Source organism: Bombus terrestris, chromosome 11 (genome assembly GCF_910591885.1).
Source record: "Bombus terrestris chromosome 11, iyBomTerr1.2, whole genome shotgun sequence".
NCBI lineage: Eukaryota > Metazoa > Arthropoda > Insecta > Hymenoptera > Apidae > Bombus > Bombus terrestris.
In genome coordinates, this window is record NC_063279.1 from 8,002,400 (window position 1) to 8,018,661 (window position 16,262).

At 28.7% G+C, this 16,262-nt stretch overlaps 4 protein-coding genes and 1 long non-coding RNA gene across 15 annotated transcripts; 2 read left to right on the forward strand and 3 right to left on the reverse strand.

Moving 5' to 3' along the window:
• Nucleotides 1-319: 319 nt before the first annotated feature.
• Nucleotides 320-5,135, forward strand: LOC100649461 (myeloid leukemia factor). 5 transcript variants are annotated; one of them, XM_012313830.3, is made up of 7 exons: nucleotides 321-647; nucleotides 1,091-1,295; nucleotides 1,381-1,663; nucleotides 1,744-1,879; nucleotides 2,780-2,875; nucleotides 3,522-3,581; nucleotides 3,846-3,941. In XM_012313830.3, the coding sequence occupies exons 1-6, from the start codon at nucleotides 595-597 to the stop codon at nucleotides 3,538-3,540; spliced, it is 792 nt and encodes a 263-aa protein (XP_012169220.1). In that variant the 5' UTR covers nucleotides 321-594; the 3' UTR covers nucleotides 3,541-3,581; nucleotides 3,846-3,941. The 5 variants fall into 5 exon arrangements, with proteins under 5 accessions (XP_003399033.1, XP_048265831.1, XP_012169220.1 ...); XM_048409876.1 differs by having other exon boundaries at nucleotides 2,801-2,875; XM_003398985.4 differs by lacking the exon at nucleotides 3,522-3,581 and having other exon boundaries at nucleotides 320-647; nucleotides 3,846-5,135.
• Nucleotides 4,656-6,581, reverse strand: LOC100646719 (the record flags this gene model as incomplete). The annotated part of the gene is made up of 4 exons (XM_012313831.3): nucleotides 4,656-5,376; nucleotides 5,449-6,003; nucleotides 6,095-6,284; nucleotides 6,364-6,581. Coding segments are annotated over 4 exons (1,143 nt in total), but the record flags the coding sequence as incomplete, so codon positions are not given.
• Nucleotides 6,582-6,588: 7 nt separating this feature from the next.
• Nucleotides 6,589-9,165, reverse strand: LOC125385902. 4 transcript variants are annotated; one of them, XR_007225644.1, is made up of 3 exons: nucleotides 8,443-8,715; nucleotides 7,756-8,270; nucleotides 6,589-6,697 (listed from the first exon to the last, which is right to left on the reverse strand). It is a non-coding gene; the product is annotated as an uncharacterized LOC125385902 (long non-coding RNA). The 4 variants fall into 4 exon arrangements; XR_007225646.1 differs by having other exon boundaries at nucleotides 7,756-8,189; nucleotides 8,443-8,704; XR_007225645.1 differs by lacking the exon at nucleotides 8,443-8,715 and having other exon boundaries at nucleotides 7,756-7,936; nucleotides 8,035-8,049.
• Nucleotides 9,166-9,848: 683 nt separating this feature from the next.
• On the forward strand, nucleotides 9,849-14,818 carry LOC100648872 (integral membrane protein GPR155). Of its 4 annotated transcripts, XM_012313828.3 has the most exons (12): nucleotides 10,431-10,656; nucleotides 10,847-11,020; nucleotides 11,095-11,218; nucleotides 11,303-11,592; nucleotides 11,665-12,476; nucleotides 12,551-12,618; nucleotides 12,688-12,834; nucleotides 12,928-13,067; nucleotides 13,158-13,326; nucleotides 13,394-13,559; nucleotides 13,622-13,808; nucleotides 13,898-14,818. In XM_012313828.3, exons 3-12 carry the CDS (start codon nucleotides 11,118-11,120, stop codon nucleotides 14,209-14,211), a joined length of 2,394 nt encoding a protein of 797 aa, XP_012169218.1. In that variant the 5' UTR covers nucleotides 10,431-10,656; nucleotides 10,847-11,020; nucleotides 11,095-11,117; the 3' UTR covers nucleotides 14,212-14,818. The 4 variants fall into 4 exon arrangements, with proteins under 4 accessions (XP_020721123.1, XP_048266289.1, XP_012169218.1 ...); XM_020865464.2 differs by lacking the exons at nucleotides 10,431-10,656; nucleotides 10,847-11,020 and adding an exon at nucleotides 9,849-10,004; XM_048410332.1 differs by having other exon boundaries at nucleotides 10,426-10,656; nucleotides 13,622-14,040.
• Nucleotides 14,709-16,223, reverse strand: LOC100648989 (elongator complex protein 5). Its single transcript, XM_003398981.3, has 2 exons — nucleotides 15,876-16,223; nucleotides 14,709-15,657 (listed from the first exon to the last, which is right to left on the reverse strand). Exons 1-2 carry the CDS (start codon nucleotides 15,934-15,936, stop codon nucleotides 14,855-14,857), a joined length of 864 nt encoding a protein of 287 aa, XP_003399029.2. The 5' UTR covers nucleotides 15,937-16,223; the 3' UTR covers nucleotides 14,709-14,854.
• Nucleotides 16,224-16,262: the final 39 nt, after the last annotated feature.

Genomic DNA, 16,262 nt, shown 5'->3' on the forward strand with positions numbered 1-16,262 from the left:
ATTAAATCTTATATACGTATAGTGAAAATCGACCTTAAATCGTTATATATTATATAAACTCATAGAATAAGAACAATCAATTTTCTTTAATACATTTTAATCAAAGAATAATCTTTCAGTTTTTTATCATTATACAAGAAAACATTTGAGGCAGTAAATTTATAATCAATTTAAAAAAATAATTCAGAATTTCGAAATTAAATTGACTTCGAAATTTTAGAAATGAGATATCCAATAGCAGTACAGTACAGTGTATTGGCTAAAATTAGCTAAACAATACGGTTCATGCAAACGAGTCATAACACCGAAACTATGTAAGTATGGGTGTATAAATGTACGGTTAGATCCATTTACTGTATATTATACTGTATACTGTTCGTTATACAGTTAATTTTCGGCCGTGCAGTGGTGTCTGATAGTACTAGATATTTCACTTCACATTTCTGTTTCCAGAAGTTTCTACAAAACCTTTTAGGCAAAATTTCTCACGAAAATTTTCTTCGTTTCATCCATTTCAAGTGTTCGTGTTATTCTATTTTCAATTATTGATCGTAATTTTTTTCACAAATAGTATCCATTTAACTGTTTTTCAAAATGGCCTTTTTCGGATCATTGATGGGTGATCTCAACGATGATCCTGTTTTTGGGTGAGTTAAAATAACTTTTATTAGTCTAGTTTTGTGTAAAAATAAAAAATATTCGCATTGAATATATTTTTCTATCTATTTTATTATAATTACTACTAAAAGAATATTTTATTAATTTCGTTGTACAAATTTGCGGAAAAGTATTGTTGGATCGAATCCAACAATAAAATTCTATGTATTTCTAGAAAAAAATTGTTGCTAACTATGCATGTTAGCAACAAAATTCACTTTTTTTAATCTGATTAAGATATAACTAGGCAGAAGCAATTATTTTAATCTTCAGATGGAGATTTCATTTTTTCTATTATTTAATATATTACATAATTATTGTTTTTTATGTAATTAGCAACATGGTTTATATTAATTAATTTTAATGTGCTTGGAGATAGTTGTAAACAGATAAAGTACATTATACAGTTTTTGTTGTTGTATGTTTTCTATAGACCTCATATGCAATCTATGAGGAACATGAATGACGTAATGGCTTCTTTGCTTCATGATCCATTTGGTATGCTGAGTAATCCTAGCCACAATGCTATTGCAAATGGTTCCCATGGGAGCACGGGCCGTCAGAATGATCTTCAGATATTACCATTTGGATTTCCACCAATGCCATCATTTAATATAGGCAATGTGTTTTCAGACTTTGTATGTTAATTTCTTTTACTTTTTTTTCTCATTTATAGACTAAAAAGTATTTGCAAGAGAAAGTAATTTAAAGAATATGTTTTAGGATAATATGGCGCAGAGTGGAAATTGTCATTCGTTTACTTCAAAATCTGTAATGACATTTGCTGGTAATGGTCAACCGCAGGTGTATCAAGCAACTATGTCCACAAGAACTGCTCCTGGTGGTGTGAAAGAAACAAAAACAACAGTCTGTGATTCTCGTACTGGAACAAAAAAGATGGCTATTGAACATCATATTGGAGATAGAGCACATATCTTAGAGAGAGAACATAATCTACACAGTGGTGAACAGGAAGAACGTCAAGAATTTATTAATCTTGATGAAGGTTTTTTACACAAATTTTGTATTTATATTTTTATTTTTTTCATGCATAAAGTAAAAATATATAAATTTTGTTTTTTACAGAAGAAGCAGAGAGTTTTAATAATGAGTGGGAATCACGTGTCCGTCGTTACCATGGTGGCAATTCTCATTATAGTAGCCATGGTCATCAAAATCGATCTGATCATAGGCAGTTGGCTTTACCTCATGCATCAGGAAGGTTAGTTAATTTAAATTTATTTTAGCATGTGTGTGATATATCTTGTGAACGATATTTCCTTTATATGCAATGACTTGCACAAAGAAATGAAAAAGAGAAAAGTACAAATATCTACTTGAATTCTTTTTAACATCTTTTTACAATTAATTTTTGATACACCTTTTTTTTTATAAAATATTAGTATTTTTATAAAATAATGTAATATCAAGATGTAAATATAATTGTATGCATGTTCAATATGAGTATAGAAATGTGCATATGTGTGCATGCATAGCAATATTACATGTATAATATTGTTATTGACAAACTCAAATTTATGCAGTGTGCATAAGAAATCCAAAAGACGAACCAGTAAAAAGAAGTGAAGGGAGAAACAGGATTACACCATACTATGTTACTTCTGTGTCACTTTGTGCATTCCCTGCCAAAATTCTGTATTGAACATACAAATAAAAACATTTAAGCTTTAATTTTTATCTCTTCTATCTAGTTTCAATTTAGCATGAGCAAGAAGATATGTGTAGTATATTACATTATAAACTTTTTGTGATATTTATATTTTTAGTTTTTTATATTATTTGTTTTTATATTATTATACTATTGTTACGTGGATATACAATGGATAACAACATTATTTATTGATTTATACATACCATTATAGCGATAAATTAGCTGCAATATATTTTATAATTTTGATTCTCATTAAAAATATTTTATAGTAATGTAAAATAATTGAGTTTAATAAAAGATAATGTATCAATAAAATATATAAAATGTTGCACTTGATTTTTTTTGTCAAATGAAAACTAAAATGTTATTAAGTTTGAAACATTTTCTTATTTTGTTACTTCATCTTATTTGGTTGTGTATTATTGATTTGCTTATTATATGCTTTCATAGTCAATATTCTAATTCTTCAAGATGGGCACCTTCTCCTAGATGTAGTCTAAGACCACCACCTTCATTTAGAACATACAACCCCATTTCCAACTTAAGGTAAGTTCAGTTTCTTTTTTAGAGTTTATGTTTATTATACATATGTATATTAAAAAGAAAAATTTTATTCTTCATTTGAGAAATGTATGCTTTCAACATATGGATATAGTATTATGTATATAGTATCTGTGTATAGGTGTATCAAAGGTCTATAATTCCATATATATTCAAATACACAAGTATTTAAATAATGTATGTATTAATATTATTATGGTACATAAACAATTGGTTTTATGCTCATGCCTTCTATTTATTTAGAATAAATGTCTATGTATTTGTATAACAAAGTCAACAATAAAATATATCGAAAAAAATGAAATTTTTTATCTATAAAATAATTGTATAGTTTATAGCATGTGGTAGTTACAAGCAACTTCAAAGATGTACCATATATCATATATGTTCCTAATTTATTATATATATTGCATGATTACTGTATAAATAATATGTATCTTTTCAACTTTAATTGTATTTCAAGCCAGAGATATAAACCTTCACTTTAAAAGTATCTTTTATTTCTATATCAGGTTATGAAATATTATAAATTATCCATTATTACATTTGTTTATAGTCCATTACTTATTTTGTTATCTGTAATACAACAAACAACATTGGTATAAAATATACCATATATTGTGTATTGCAGGTACAGCCGCAAATATTAATAAAGTAAAAGCATAGTACACAGTGGTGACACTTATGCAACGTAAGTACGTTGCGTTTCACTTAACATTTATGTTCTGATATTTCAATTAAAAATTTTATTGTAATTGTTTGGATATGTTTCTCCAATGCCATGCTACTTAATTCTTGGAGAAGTAAAAATTTATCAATCATTCCCTTTTTTATAAAAACACTTAAAAAGGATATTTACACATGGACTAATTACATGGATATATTCTCACATTCTCATGTTTAATTTTAATCATACCTAAAGATATACTATGGTTTAACATTCTCATCTTTACAGTTCGAGTTCTTCCACAAGTATTCAAGATACTAATTTTACATCAGCAACAACTACGAATGTAGTAGGAAATCGAAAACGCAAACATATACCGGATGATGAAGTGTGGAAAAAGTGTCATGTTGTATCAGATAGTAATATGTAGATCAATCATTCAAACTATTACCGATGGTACTGCAGAACTTCGGTAAAATTCGTATCATTTAATAATATTATATTAGGTCTAAAAGTGTTTTAGAAATAATTTCTTATATCATGTTCTTATAGATTTAAGTGAATCGTAATTTCTTAAAGATTTTTCCGCAAATAAAAATAAAAAAGCTATTTTTTAAGTCATATAATAAGTACTTTACCGAAGTTATGCTGCAGTTATTTTCCATTTTACATATAGACTTACTGATTCTTAGAATCTTTATGAATGAATAACATATGTGTAGAAATTCTATGAAATAATATATATCAATGTATGAAAAGTATGAGAGTAAGAATGTTAGAAAATGTGTAGGTTTATTTCGAATAATATAAAAAAAGTATTAATCATTTCTCATAAAAGTTGGTCTATGAACAGAAATATGTTTTGTTTGTAGTTGGAATGTTACTAAGCTGTTATTTTTTAGGTTTTAATATATTTGATCTTTGTGAGATTTTTTGTCTAAAAAAAAAAAGAAACTATGTTAAAATATCATTTAAGTTTTAGTTATATTTTTGATATTAAGAATATTCGAATTTAAAAATATGTTAGTACATTCTCAATTTCAACTAAAAACGAACATATTTTGGGGTAGTATATTTATCAATAAACGTACAATTAAATGTAATGATTCTTGTCTCTGTTTATTCAAATAAAAATTATAGATTTAGTATAACTTAGTCCACCTTTATACTAACAAAGAGATTGAATATAAGTCATCCCTAATACCACCATTTTTTATGATTTTTGTTTTTTAAAACATAAGCAGGAAACTAATATTAGTCAGTATTATTTCAATGAAAGCATTCAAATTCCTAAAACTTCAAAACGACCTACGATTAAATATTTATATAAGTAATAATAAAGAATGGTGTAAATATATGCTATTATTGAATTTTGAAAACAATTTTCAAAAATTATTAATACATACATTAATATTTTCATCGAACTGTTAACAACAATGCGTTAAATACATAAGTTTTATTAAAGTTCATTAAAAAATATTATACCCTATTTTATAATCAGAATAAAATTAATATCTGTAGTACATAGCAAAGCTATTAAGATAACCATTAACAGAATAAAAAGAACGTAAGAGGAAAGCCGGCAAAAAAAATGATACATTATATATTGTCTGCACCACACAGGGCAGATTGACTTCTGTTAATTGTCCTCTGCTAAAGTGTTGATTCTTGAATTAATAGCCAGGAGTTGAGCCACGAAGGCTGAGTCACTCATAACTGTAGCAAGAGTACATAATAGATCCTCTAGGATAACTTGCGAGAGACCTAATTGCCGAGCACATTCAGCAATGATTTCTTTTTCTTCGGCACCAGGATTTATCTGAATAAGGTAATTTAAAATTAATTATTTACAATCGTTTAACATTAATCTGTATATGAATGTAAAACGTACCTTCGGTGAACTGCAGAATTTGTTAAATGCCATTTTAATTCGTTTTTTGCCATTGCTAGTTTGATAAAAAATTGAAAAGGTTTGTGCATTGTTTATATCTAGCACAACAGGAAAATATATACCAGCTGTAACATGACCTTTAGTATCTCTTGCAAGAAGGCTCCTGAAGTTATAAACTAAATTTCTGCGTTCAGTAACATCGATGGCAGTTAAATAAGGCCTTGCCACGTATATAAGAGCAACTTGTGTTCTCTCTAGGGTACCAGATCGAGTTTTTCTCTCATGCCATTCAATGTAATCAGGATCGTTAGTGCATAGAAAGTAATTGTACTCTTTTTTACAATCTGGCTCATCAGATTGAATAAACCAGCCCGTATGTGGGTATAACTTATCCTCCATCACAGTAATTACTCGAGCTACATGATATCCAGGGTCAAGGAGCATAACTCCTTTTCGTCCACCAATTTCGATTTTCAGACATACTAATACATGTTCCTTTTCTCCGCTATCTGCAGCGGGTGGTCCACCAACATAATTAGCAATATTATCGATCGTCTGTAAAAAAAAAAAAGGAACTCATAGAATCTCGAATTATATATTAAATAAAAATAAAATAATTCAGCTGTTTACGAATCATAAATAATACCTCTTCACAGGATACTAAGTAGAGGCCACCTGCTATACCAGGAAATCGTTTATTCAAACATCTTAAACGGTATAGCAATTCAAATCCCAAACCCACACAGGTATGATGTTCACGTGTTATAAGTGGTTGATATTTGTGATAAAATCTCTCCAGTACGGTTTCACCACTTGCAATATAGTCCTTATAAAATCTGTTAATTGTAAAATGAAGTTTTTCAATAATAGTCTATAAGCAAGAACTTATGAAAAAAGGTATGTTATCACAATTACTTAAGGAAATTGCCAATGGTGTCATAGCGATGCTCACGCAATAAGTGTTGCGTTTCTAATTCAACGCTGCCTGCTAGTTCCTCATATTGTTCGACCGTTAGTACGGTCAAGGCTGGTGCCTCGTAATGGGCCCATACCGGCAGGGGTAGCGGCACACCTCTGATCCAGGGCCCGCGTGCCTGCCCCTGTGGCTGGCACCATATCTCTGCCGTCTCGAGTCAACTCGGCCATTCACTTCCCCAACGGCCCACTGTTGGCACAAAGCCATGCTCATCCCTGCAGCTGCTTATTGGCTCTACAGGGCTCTCTCCGTGTTTTATAATCTTCTCTCGCTCTGTAAATATAGTTTCTTAAAATTATTCATATAGTAACAGTAAGCATTTGTTTTTCAATAGTCATGTTATTCAAAACTTCATACAAGTAATTTATCACTTCGAATAAAAGATAATTAAAAATTAAAATGTATAAAAAGTATGGTATTTGCGTTGCACATCCATAAGTGTAAAACCATCCTTTTCAATCAATACAAGTTACGATTTACTTGATGTAATTACTATTTCTATTGATAAATATATTTACCATATGTCCATTGCTATTTAAGCACACGAATTAGTACAATGCCGTATGACAAAATTTGCGAAATAAATGCAGAGAAGCGGATCGGAGTTGTCGTTGGCTTAGTATCCAACATGGCGACAGTATATACGCATGGTGAATCAATACACGACCAAATAGATATGTAGCATGCCACGTGTCTACTATGACTTTCGTCACAGTGTTACCGTTCGCGTTAGTACACTAATTTTCACTTACTAACTTCGAAAAAAAAATTATCAATGATGATAAAGCACTGAATATTTATTAAAGAAAATATGTAAATATATTTGACCTTTAGTATGTAATATGCTTCAAGTTGATTCAAAACAGATTAATAAGTACAATCAAAATAATTACGTAAGAGCGAAAAAATATACATTTATTCGATACATTTTTCTTGTAATTTCAAAAAGAAAAATTTCAGGTATATTCTAAAAATAACGATGTGGCAGGCATAAATTCCATTGACGCCAAAACATTGATGTTTACATTTTTTCGCATTCTGTAGTTTGTGGCTTACGTGATATATTATTTATACCAAAATAATATCTTGTTTGTAATTTATTACGTCATTAAATACACTGACTTAGGTTACAAACGTGTAATGTTGGTAGGTGAAAGGCATTTCCCTCCTGAACTAGGGCACACAAGATGTTTCAAGTATGCATACATGAATTATTTTTTACTAGTTAATCGTTTTATTTTATAAAATAAACAGTAATTACATCTTTCGATTTAGAACCTTCAATAAGCAAAAAGAAAGAAAGGGAGGTCAAAATAAACCACAAAACTTACCCATACAATGAGCGCACCAAACAAACAAAAACTTTCCCTGCTCGGAAGCTTGACACAATTCTCACGTCCGAAGTCGAAGCAGAACTGGGTGGTGGAATGTGCGCTGAAGATTATATACGTTCAGGTCTCTCCCCTCCACCTTACCTCTCTTACAAGTCTTTGATAATTCACCACGTGATCGCTATCCATGTACAGTTTAGAAGACGTAGTTGCGTGTTTTCTTTCTTATTATAAACAAATCAAAAAACTGATTTTTCTTGTCTAGCAATTAAACGATACCATCTTACGTTACTTCCGATTCTCGTATTACATCCGATCGCATTTTATACATCCGATAAATGTGTTTCCATATTGTTATTGTAATTATTCAAAGTTTGCGTAGATCCTCAAATTGTACATTCCATGAATTTAACAAATTTTCAAAATGGTGAATACTAACGCATAAAACAAAAGAGGATGAGATTAGTCATAGGGAAATTCATCTCTGATATGATTGGCCAGACAACATTATGCTTCTGAAAATTATACCCATTTCCAGTTATTCAGCTATTGAAGCCTTACGTCAGCTCCGCTTGATTTGAACATTATGATAAATAACTATTGTATTTTATGGAACGCTAACATAATTAGTAGGATTTCCAAGAAAGAAAAGGACCAAATGGACACAAAGTCAAGGATTGATCTCACCTTTTGTTTGCTCGTGTGTGTGTACACACGCGCGCGCGCGCACGCACCACACATATAACATATTTTTTTTTCAAATGACCTTGAACCGGTATTTCCAAGTACCGAGCTTTCTTTTTGTGTGGAATTCTTATCGCGATGGAACTGATATAATGTAGAAAAGGCAAACGCTGTTTTGATGAATCAGCTGACGTCACATGAAGGCAGTATGCGAATACACACATATATAGATCTGTATTTGATCACATACACGCGAATACACGAAATCTGTACATATACACGTAGACAAATTAATACATAGTCATACGCTATCTATCGACCACGTGATTATAATGTGATCCGATGTCTGTTTCGATGAAGCGAAATTACTACGCAGTTATATTATTTATTCGAGAAAATTGGAAAAAACCAACTGCTTTATTGGCACAATCTGTTCAACAGCGACTTCGTTTTTTCATTTCCAATTCCAAGCTTATAGAAAAACTGTTGCGTACATCGTACGCAAAAGTTATACAACTATATGACATTTTTGTTAACATAATATATTATAAATATTACAATATTTTTATATTGAATGTTATTGTTTTCCCAATCATGATTTGGAAAATGTTCATGTTTGAATAATTTCGTGTTATGAATGAGTCAAGTACTTCCATGAATTTCCGTAACTAAGCAAAGTAGCTATACATATACATACTTGCGTAAATCTTTATATATATATATATATATATATATATATATATATATATATATATATATATATATATATATATATATATATATATATATATATATATATATATATAAATTTACGCAAGTATATATATAGCAGATTTCTGTTAATCTTTTAGTCGGTAGACAATGAATAAATACATCGATTTGAGAAATATTTATCAAACGTTTCTGTTTCTGTTTCTGTTTATGGTGGAACAGCTTTATTGCGCAATATTATAAGAATGTATGATTCATGGAGGTCAGTGACGTAAAGATATACATATTTCACTGGCAATTTAAACACTGCATTGCTGTATAAAAGCAAGTTCAACATACTAATACAAATATCAATAAAAAAAGAAATAATCTAATTTTCTAGGATTAACATCAATTAAAATAAATGTTCTTGCTTTATTAATGTTTTATTTATTTGTTATTTAATTGAGATTTGTAAAATTGCAATTATTTATTGCATTTTTTCAGATAATGTCTATTATGTATTATTTAAGTTCGAAATCTATTACAATTATATAGTATATATATGTATATGTATATATAAAAATAGATATGTATATATATTTTTTCCGATAATTTAACGATAACCTGTTAGTCGTAATTCTGTACAGACAGTGCTGCACCATTTAATTGATGCAACCAACTAGAAATATTTCGACATAGAACTGACACGAGGCTATTTTCTTATCACATTTATTTTGCGTCTCATTATTGGGGAATTTGCGCAAAATATGTATATTTTCTAGACGCTTACAATTTTCTAGATACGTAATATATAATTACGAGTATTATATGAAATATGAGAATTACATTTTCTACTGATTACATGTAACACGGTATGTATCTGTTTTCTAAATTTATATCAGGCGCACATGAGTTTGCTATCAATTAATGAATTTTCGTTCTTGAATATTGATAAAAGATATCAGGACTTTTGTTTTATCAAAATTTATCAAACTTAAATTCATTAATGCGTATATAGTGATAAATAATAAAACTAAATGACGATTACGATTTATATAACGATTATATTTATGATTGTATAATTTTATAATATCTATGTTAATTTTGAATACATTTCAAAGCGATTTTACTTAACAGCATAACGTTGTTATAGATACAAATAAAATTCCCGTATTTTAGAACTATAATTTAAAATTTGAAATCAAACATTTTCGTGCAACGAGTCCGATGTTTTGTTCGAAGCACGTGATATAGGTGAACCAATCACATGATTTAGCTAGAGATATCGATGTTGTATTCGGGTTCATAAGATTAAAAATTGCCTATACACGTAATGCATATAGAGTATAAATGTTTTGTCGATATGAACTTGCATAATATATTTTTATTGTATTAAACAACGCTGATATCCTTCATTATATCTCTGAAGAGTTTTCTACTTGTTTTTCATACATACTTTTGACTTTATATTATAAACGAAGGATATAATAAATATTGAACGTGATTGGATGTTAATATTTTTGCGTGAGCAAAAATTTATATATTTTTCAGATTGTATTGTTATATTGTAGACTATGATGTACTGTCGTTTTTAGTACTCTAAAACAATAAATCTTTTAGTTCTTTTATTTCTTTGTAATGTTTAATAACTTGATATTTATGAACATATGGGTATCATTATTCTAGAAGTACATTTAAAATCTTTTTATTTCAGTCAGTGAAAGAAATAATATAGTGTGAATAGAGATGAAGTTGATATGGGGTTAATGCTACATATTTTTTTGTGTATATGTCCTTCTTGCGACAATAACAATGTTATATTAGAAAGATGACAATATCTGTATTAAAAACAATTATAATATAAATATATATATATATATGCTAAAAAGTAATTTATCTTTTTTCATTTCTTTTTGATATTTTTCACATGTACATCTAAATTAAATTATTCTATATTTCCAGGAATTTAAAAAGCAGCATTAGTCATGTCTGTATTGGAAGTGACTCAGATTTCAACAATGAGAGTTGAACCAATAGATAATTTATATCTTGCTCTGATACAGTGTTTTGCTATTATATTATGCGGGTGAATTTTTTGTAACTATTTAATCTTTAAATTTTTATCATATGAATTTTAAGATGTATATAAATAAATTGCTTGTTTTTTTAGATATATTGCAGGAAGATTTGATGTTATCACTAAAATAGAAGGAAATGGGCTAAATACTTTTGTAGGAAAGTTTGCTCTACCTTCTTTAATTTTCATGTCATTGGCAAAGCTTGATTTTAGTCTAGTAAACTGGAAATTCCTTCTTGCTGTATTGATAGCTAAAAGTTGTGTATTTCTTGTTGTTCTTGGTATATCTCTTGTTATTAAAAGACCATCAAATCCAGGTTGTGCTGCACTTTTTGCAATATTTACCACGCAGAGTAATGATTTTGCTATTGGATATCCTATGAGTAAGTAAATTAAAAATCATTCTTAATATAGTTTAAAGTAATCTATATGCTAAAAATAACATATTTTTATAGTTCAAGCACTGTATGAACAAACACATCCTGAATATGCTGCTTATTTATACTTAATGGCACCTATATCATTGGCTATTTTAAATCCAATTGGTTTTGTATTATTAGAAATTGGTAAACGTTCTGGTGAAAATCATAGAAGTTATAGAGACATGGTTTGTTCTATTGTAAAAGGAATTGCACTAAATCCAGTACTTGTTATGACTGTTCTTGGTATTCTTGGTAATCTTGTCTTCGGTCATTTAGTACCTGCTATATTAGCAACTGTGCTTGATGTATTTGGTAATGCTTTTTCTGCAAGTGCTCTTTTATTGTTGGGATTAATGATGGTTGGAAAAGTACACAAATTGAAGGGCACAGCTCTTGTAATACCAGGTATATTGATATCAGTAAAATTGCTGGTACTTCCTTTGGTCATAAGAGAATCTATTATTCTCTTAAATGCTGGCGAGAATGCTACAGATACTCAAGATCTAAGTACTTATGGATTTCTGTATGGAACTATTCCTACAGCACCAGCCTTATTTATTTTCACTCTTCGATATAATATTGAAATTGATTTGATTGCATCAGCAATGGTTGCTTGTACTTTTTTATCTGCTCCACTAATGTTTGTATCAGCAAAATTAATCGATGCTGTTTCTACTGGAGTTAGTCCGAAAAATTATGCATACCAACTGAATATATTTTCTTTCGATGTAAGCATTGCTTCAATAACAGTTTGTACATGGTTAATTATTTGTCTAATTGGATTAAGAAGAAAAAAATATAAATGCGTCACTCATAAATGTACACTTTGTATAGTAATTGCACAGGTTTGTATCAAATTGTATTAATTTAGAATTTATGCCAGTTATAGTTGAGATTTATACAACAATTATGATTTTAGCTAATTACAGCTATAGGTGTTATAATATGGACCAAACTTGAACCTGATAATACTGGTTCAATTTTATGGTAATTTATTCCACTATTTATTTTGATTTAATTTAATTCTTGTGTTATTTTTACTATGATTTATTATAGGTATATCCAGTTTATTTTAATTACTGTGGGAGTATATGCAAGTCGTATGTGGACTGTAGCAATAGCTGCAACCTTATTATACTTAAGTTCCCGTTCTCTGGATTTTGTTTGCAATATTCAAAGATGGTTTTACCCTATTGGATGGGGGTATGATGAATACTTCTATTTTTATATATAATATCGAAAAGAAAGAAAATGATTAATAATATACTCATATATTATATCAATAATATATTTCAGAATTCCACTTTTAATAGCAATTATAATGTGCAGTACTATGTCTCCAAGGGAGTCTGAACTTGAATTCAGAAATCCAAATTTTCAACTTGGTACAGTTCAAGCTGCAATTTCTACTTCTATATTAACATTCTGTTTTATTGGTAGGTATGTAATATACGATGCACGAAATAAAACAATATTCTTTATTATTTAAAACAATAATATTCTTTATTATCGCATTTTTTTTATAGTAACAATGGGCTGTTTAGTCTTACAGCAGAGCTACCAGCGTCGTAACATTTCAGCATCTTATTCTAATTTAACGAATAATATCGAAAATTCCAATAATGACACTAATAATGACGAAAGACGCGTAGTAGATGTTGAAGATCTGATTTCTTCAAATTCTCATCTTCCAATGTAAGTAAATTGTATAAAAAATAAAGCTAATAAAATTTTGTTTTAATTAATATTTTGATATTGTTAGCATCGGCTGTGAATATACACATGGTTGTCCAAATGGTACATGTAGCAGCAACAATAACGAAATTGATGATTGCGAATTATATATAGACATTGAGAATGAAAGAAACGATCCTCAGTTTTTACGACATCTTGTATTTGTTATTTTACTTCTATGTTCCATGTTCATTGTAAGTATATGACAGAATACTTGAAAATATTACAAGATTATAATTTACTATAATTATTTTAGGGTTTATCCATATCAATCGGAACATTATTAATGGAACAGTTGACTGGAATTTACGCAGAATTAGCATTTTTGGATGTTGCCTTAAATTTTGGCCAGTCATTAATCGTATTTGCTATTTTTGGATTAGATACTGGTCTTGGTAAATTAGGATGTTGGCTGCAGAAAATGTGTCGTAAATGGCGCACTGGTATTGCTATATTCTTATATTCATTTTATTGTATTTTTATATTTAAAAAGTTTCATAATTCAAATGCAGACTATATTTTGCATTTATAGAGAAAGAACTGCAGCTTCCCCCTGAAGATACATTAAGTCCCGAAGTGAGAGCTATTAGGGATCAGTTTAATCGTTGCCATTTGGCTGAATGTCGTGCTCGTATAGCTATATGTCGTAGACGCTTATTAAAGATATACAAAGGTGTTTTTACTGGAACTGATTTAGTTAATTGGTTGCTTGAAGCAAATGTTGCACAAACTAGAGAAGAAGCTGTTCAATACGGTCGTAGTTTATTAGAAAGTAGGGTTTTGCAGCATATCGACGGCACTTATCATTTTTGTGATCAAAACTTACTTTATACTTTTAATGGTTAATTGTAATATCTGGATCAAGTCTCATAAAAAGACTATTTTTGCAGTTCTGATTAAATATATTATTGAATATTAATTTCTTTTAAATTGGAATATCTTTGTAAACTATATTTATTTAATGTATTATTTAAAATATCTCGATATTTATTTTAACTTATATGTAAAACTTTTTTATTTTATTAAATTATGAAATTATTGTCTGGAATTTATTGTACAGAATTTTATTTGTATCTGGCTATGCTTTCTTTGTTATTTAGTTACGAATCTCGTATATATGTTTCATTGTCTAATCAAAATGCTGCAAAACAAAGTAATACAATAACAATATGGTAATTAATTGAATTAAATGCCAAAGATGAATAGTAATATTTAATATCCTATTTTTAAATATTAGTATTGTATGCAGTATTGACTTTTTAATATGAAACAATACTTTAGAATATCTGTATTTTTTTTACAGAATTGTTATGAGGTTTATTGTTAATAATTTTAAAAAACGCTACGTTAATAAAAAATTTTATTATGTCAACAAAATATTATATATTATGCAATATGAACTGTAACAAAGTGTAAAATGAATATAAAATAAACATCTTTGCTTGGAACATTATCATTATCTTTTCTAATGTAATATTTTATACACGAGTTAGAAACATAAATCATCATCTGGATCTTCCTCATCAAAATCATCTATATCCTCTGGATGATAGTGAATTCTAGATGTATTTGTTGTATTTGTATTAGCCGTGTATGGCAACACTACTTCTTTTCTCTGTTTCATTTCATTTTCATTTAATTTTATTCTGAATGAAGACTCAATTTTTAACTTAGGGTTTTCATATACTGAATGTGACTTTTTACTTTGTCCAAGCTTCTTTGACTCAATTTCATAAGATGTACTATTTTGGCTTACTGTTTCCTGTTGTTTTAAAATTCCCCCACCCACTTTGCGATGTATAAACTCTACTATATAATTAATATGGTTATTTGCTATCATACCAGAAAATTTTTGTATCTTTACATATGTACTTCCTAATGTTTCAATGTAAGATACCTTATCTTGTACAAAATCTCGTCTATAAATACAAATCACTTGTGACACATCTTTGCTTAACTTCTGTAAAAACCACATAGCCCTTGATAGGCCGACAAATAAGATTAATGATGTCAAGCAATCAATGACTACTGTAGATTTTGTGTCTATAGTTTTTAAGATATGTTTTAGATTATAAAAATCCTTATCACTTATAGCACTTATATCAAATCCATTATTAATATTAACTGTATAATAATCAAAGATATTTACATTAGTTGATGCAAAATATTCACATTGGTATGAAGATTTTGGATTAGAGAATAATAACAGATTGAAAATACAATTAGAATTTTTTTCTTTCAATACACGTATCCATCCTGTGACCAATTTTCTAGCATACATCGCATTCACTCCTGAAATATATAAATATGTATACATACATGTACAATATCTGTTTAATTACGGTTATATGAACTTCATGAAAACAAATCAAATAGAACAGTTCATACGATAGGAGTTTATGTATATTATGTATATTAATCTAATACTAATTATAATTTCATTCAATAAATGGAATTCTACTGTACATCTAAAATAAACTATAGTTTTATGAAGTATTTTGCTTACTCACCTTCATCAAGGACGATTAATTTTGTGCCCTCTAATAAAGGTAATGTTTTTATAGATGTCATTGTGTTAATTGCATGGATTAGATTACAAATAGAATCATTTAGCAAATAAACAATAATCACGCAGTAGACACGCGTGCGTCACATTATAAAGTACGACAAATAATTCCAATCCAAAATACTATTCAAAATCTAATTTTACGACTGAAAGTTACTGTTTGTTTAGTTCAAGACATTCGTCATATTTAAGTAAATCTCAAATCACGCTTTCATAATCTTAAAGCAATTCAATGTTTTGTTTCCTATTTCCTATTCATATCGCGTAGGAATTGTATGTACAGGAACTATGTGGTAACATAGAAGAACACATGTACCTTGAAATTTGAACA

Bases quoted from the DNA above. Each gene is read 5' to 3' on its own strand.
- LOC100648872 (XM_020865464.2), top strand. From the start codon at position 11,118: ATGTCTGTATTGGAAGTGACTCAGATTTCAACAATGAGAGTTGAACCA. The intron at 11,593-11,664 runs GTAAGTAAATTA...ATATTTTTATAG, and splicing joins TGCTATTGGATATCCTATGA to TTCAAGCACTGTATGAACAA. The intron at 13,809-13,897 runs GTATTGCTATAT...TTGCATTTATAG, and splicing joins GTGTCGTAAATGGCGCACTG to AGAAAGAACTGCAGCTTCCC.
- LOC100648989 (XM_003398981.3), bottom strand. From the start codon at position 15,936: ATGACATCTATAAAAACATTACCTTTATTAGAGGGCACAAAATTAATC. The intron at 15,658-15,875 runs GTGAGTAAGCAA...TATATATTTCAG, and splicing joins ATTAATCGTCCTTGATGAAG to GAGTGAATGCGATGTATGCT.
- LOC100649461 (XM_003398985.4), top strand. From the start codon at position 595: ATGGCCTTTTTCGGATCATTGATGGGTGATCTCAACGATGATCCTGTT. The intron at 1,664-1,743 runs GTTTTTTACACA...TGTTTTTTACAG, and splicing joins ATTTATTAATCTTGATGAAG to AAGAAGCAGAGAGTTTTAAT. The intron at 2,876-3,845 runs GTAAGTTCAGTT...TCATCTTTACAG, and splicing joins AACCCCATTTCCAACTTAAG to TTCGAGTTCTTCCACAAGTA.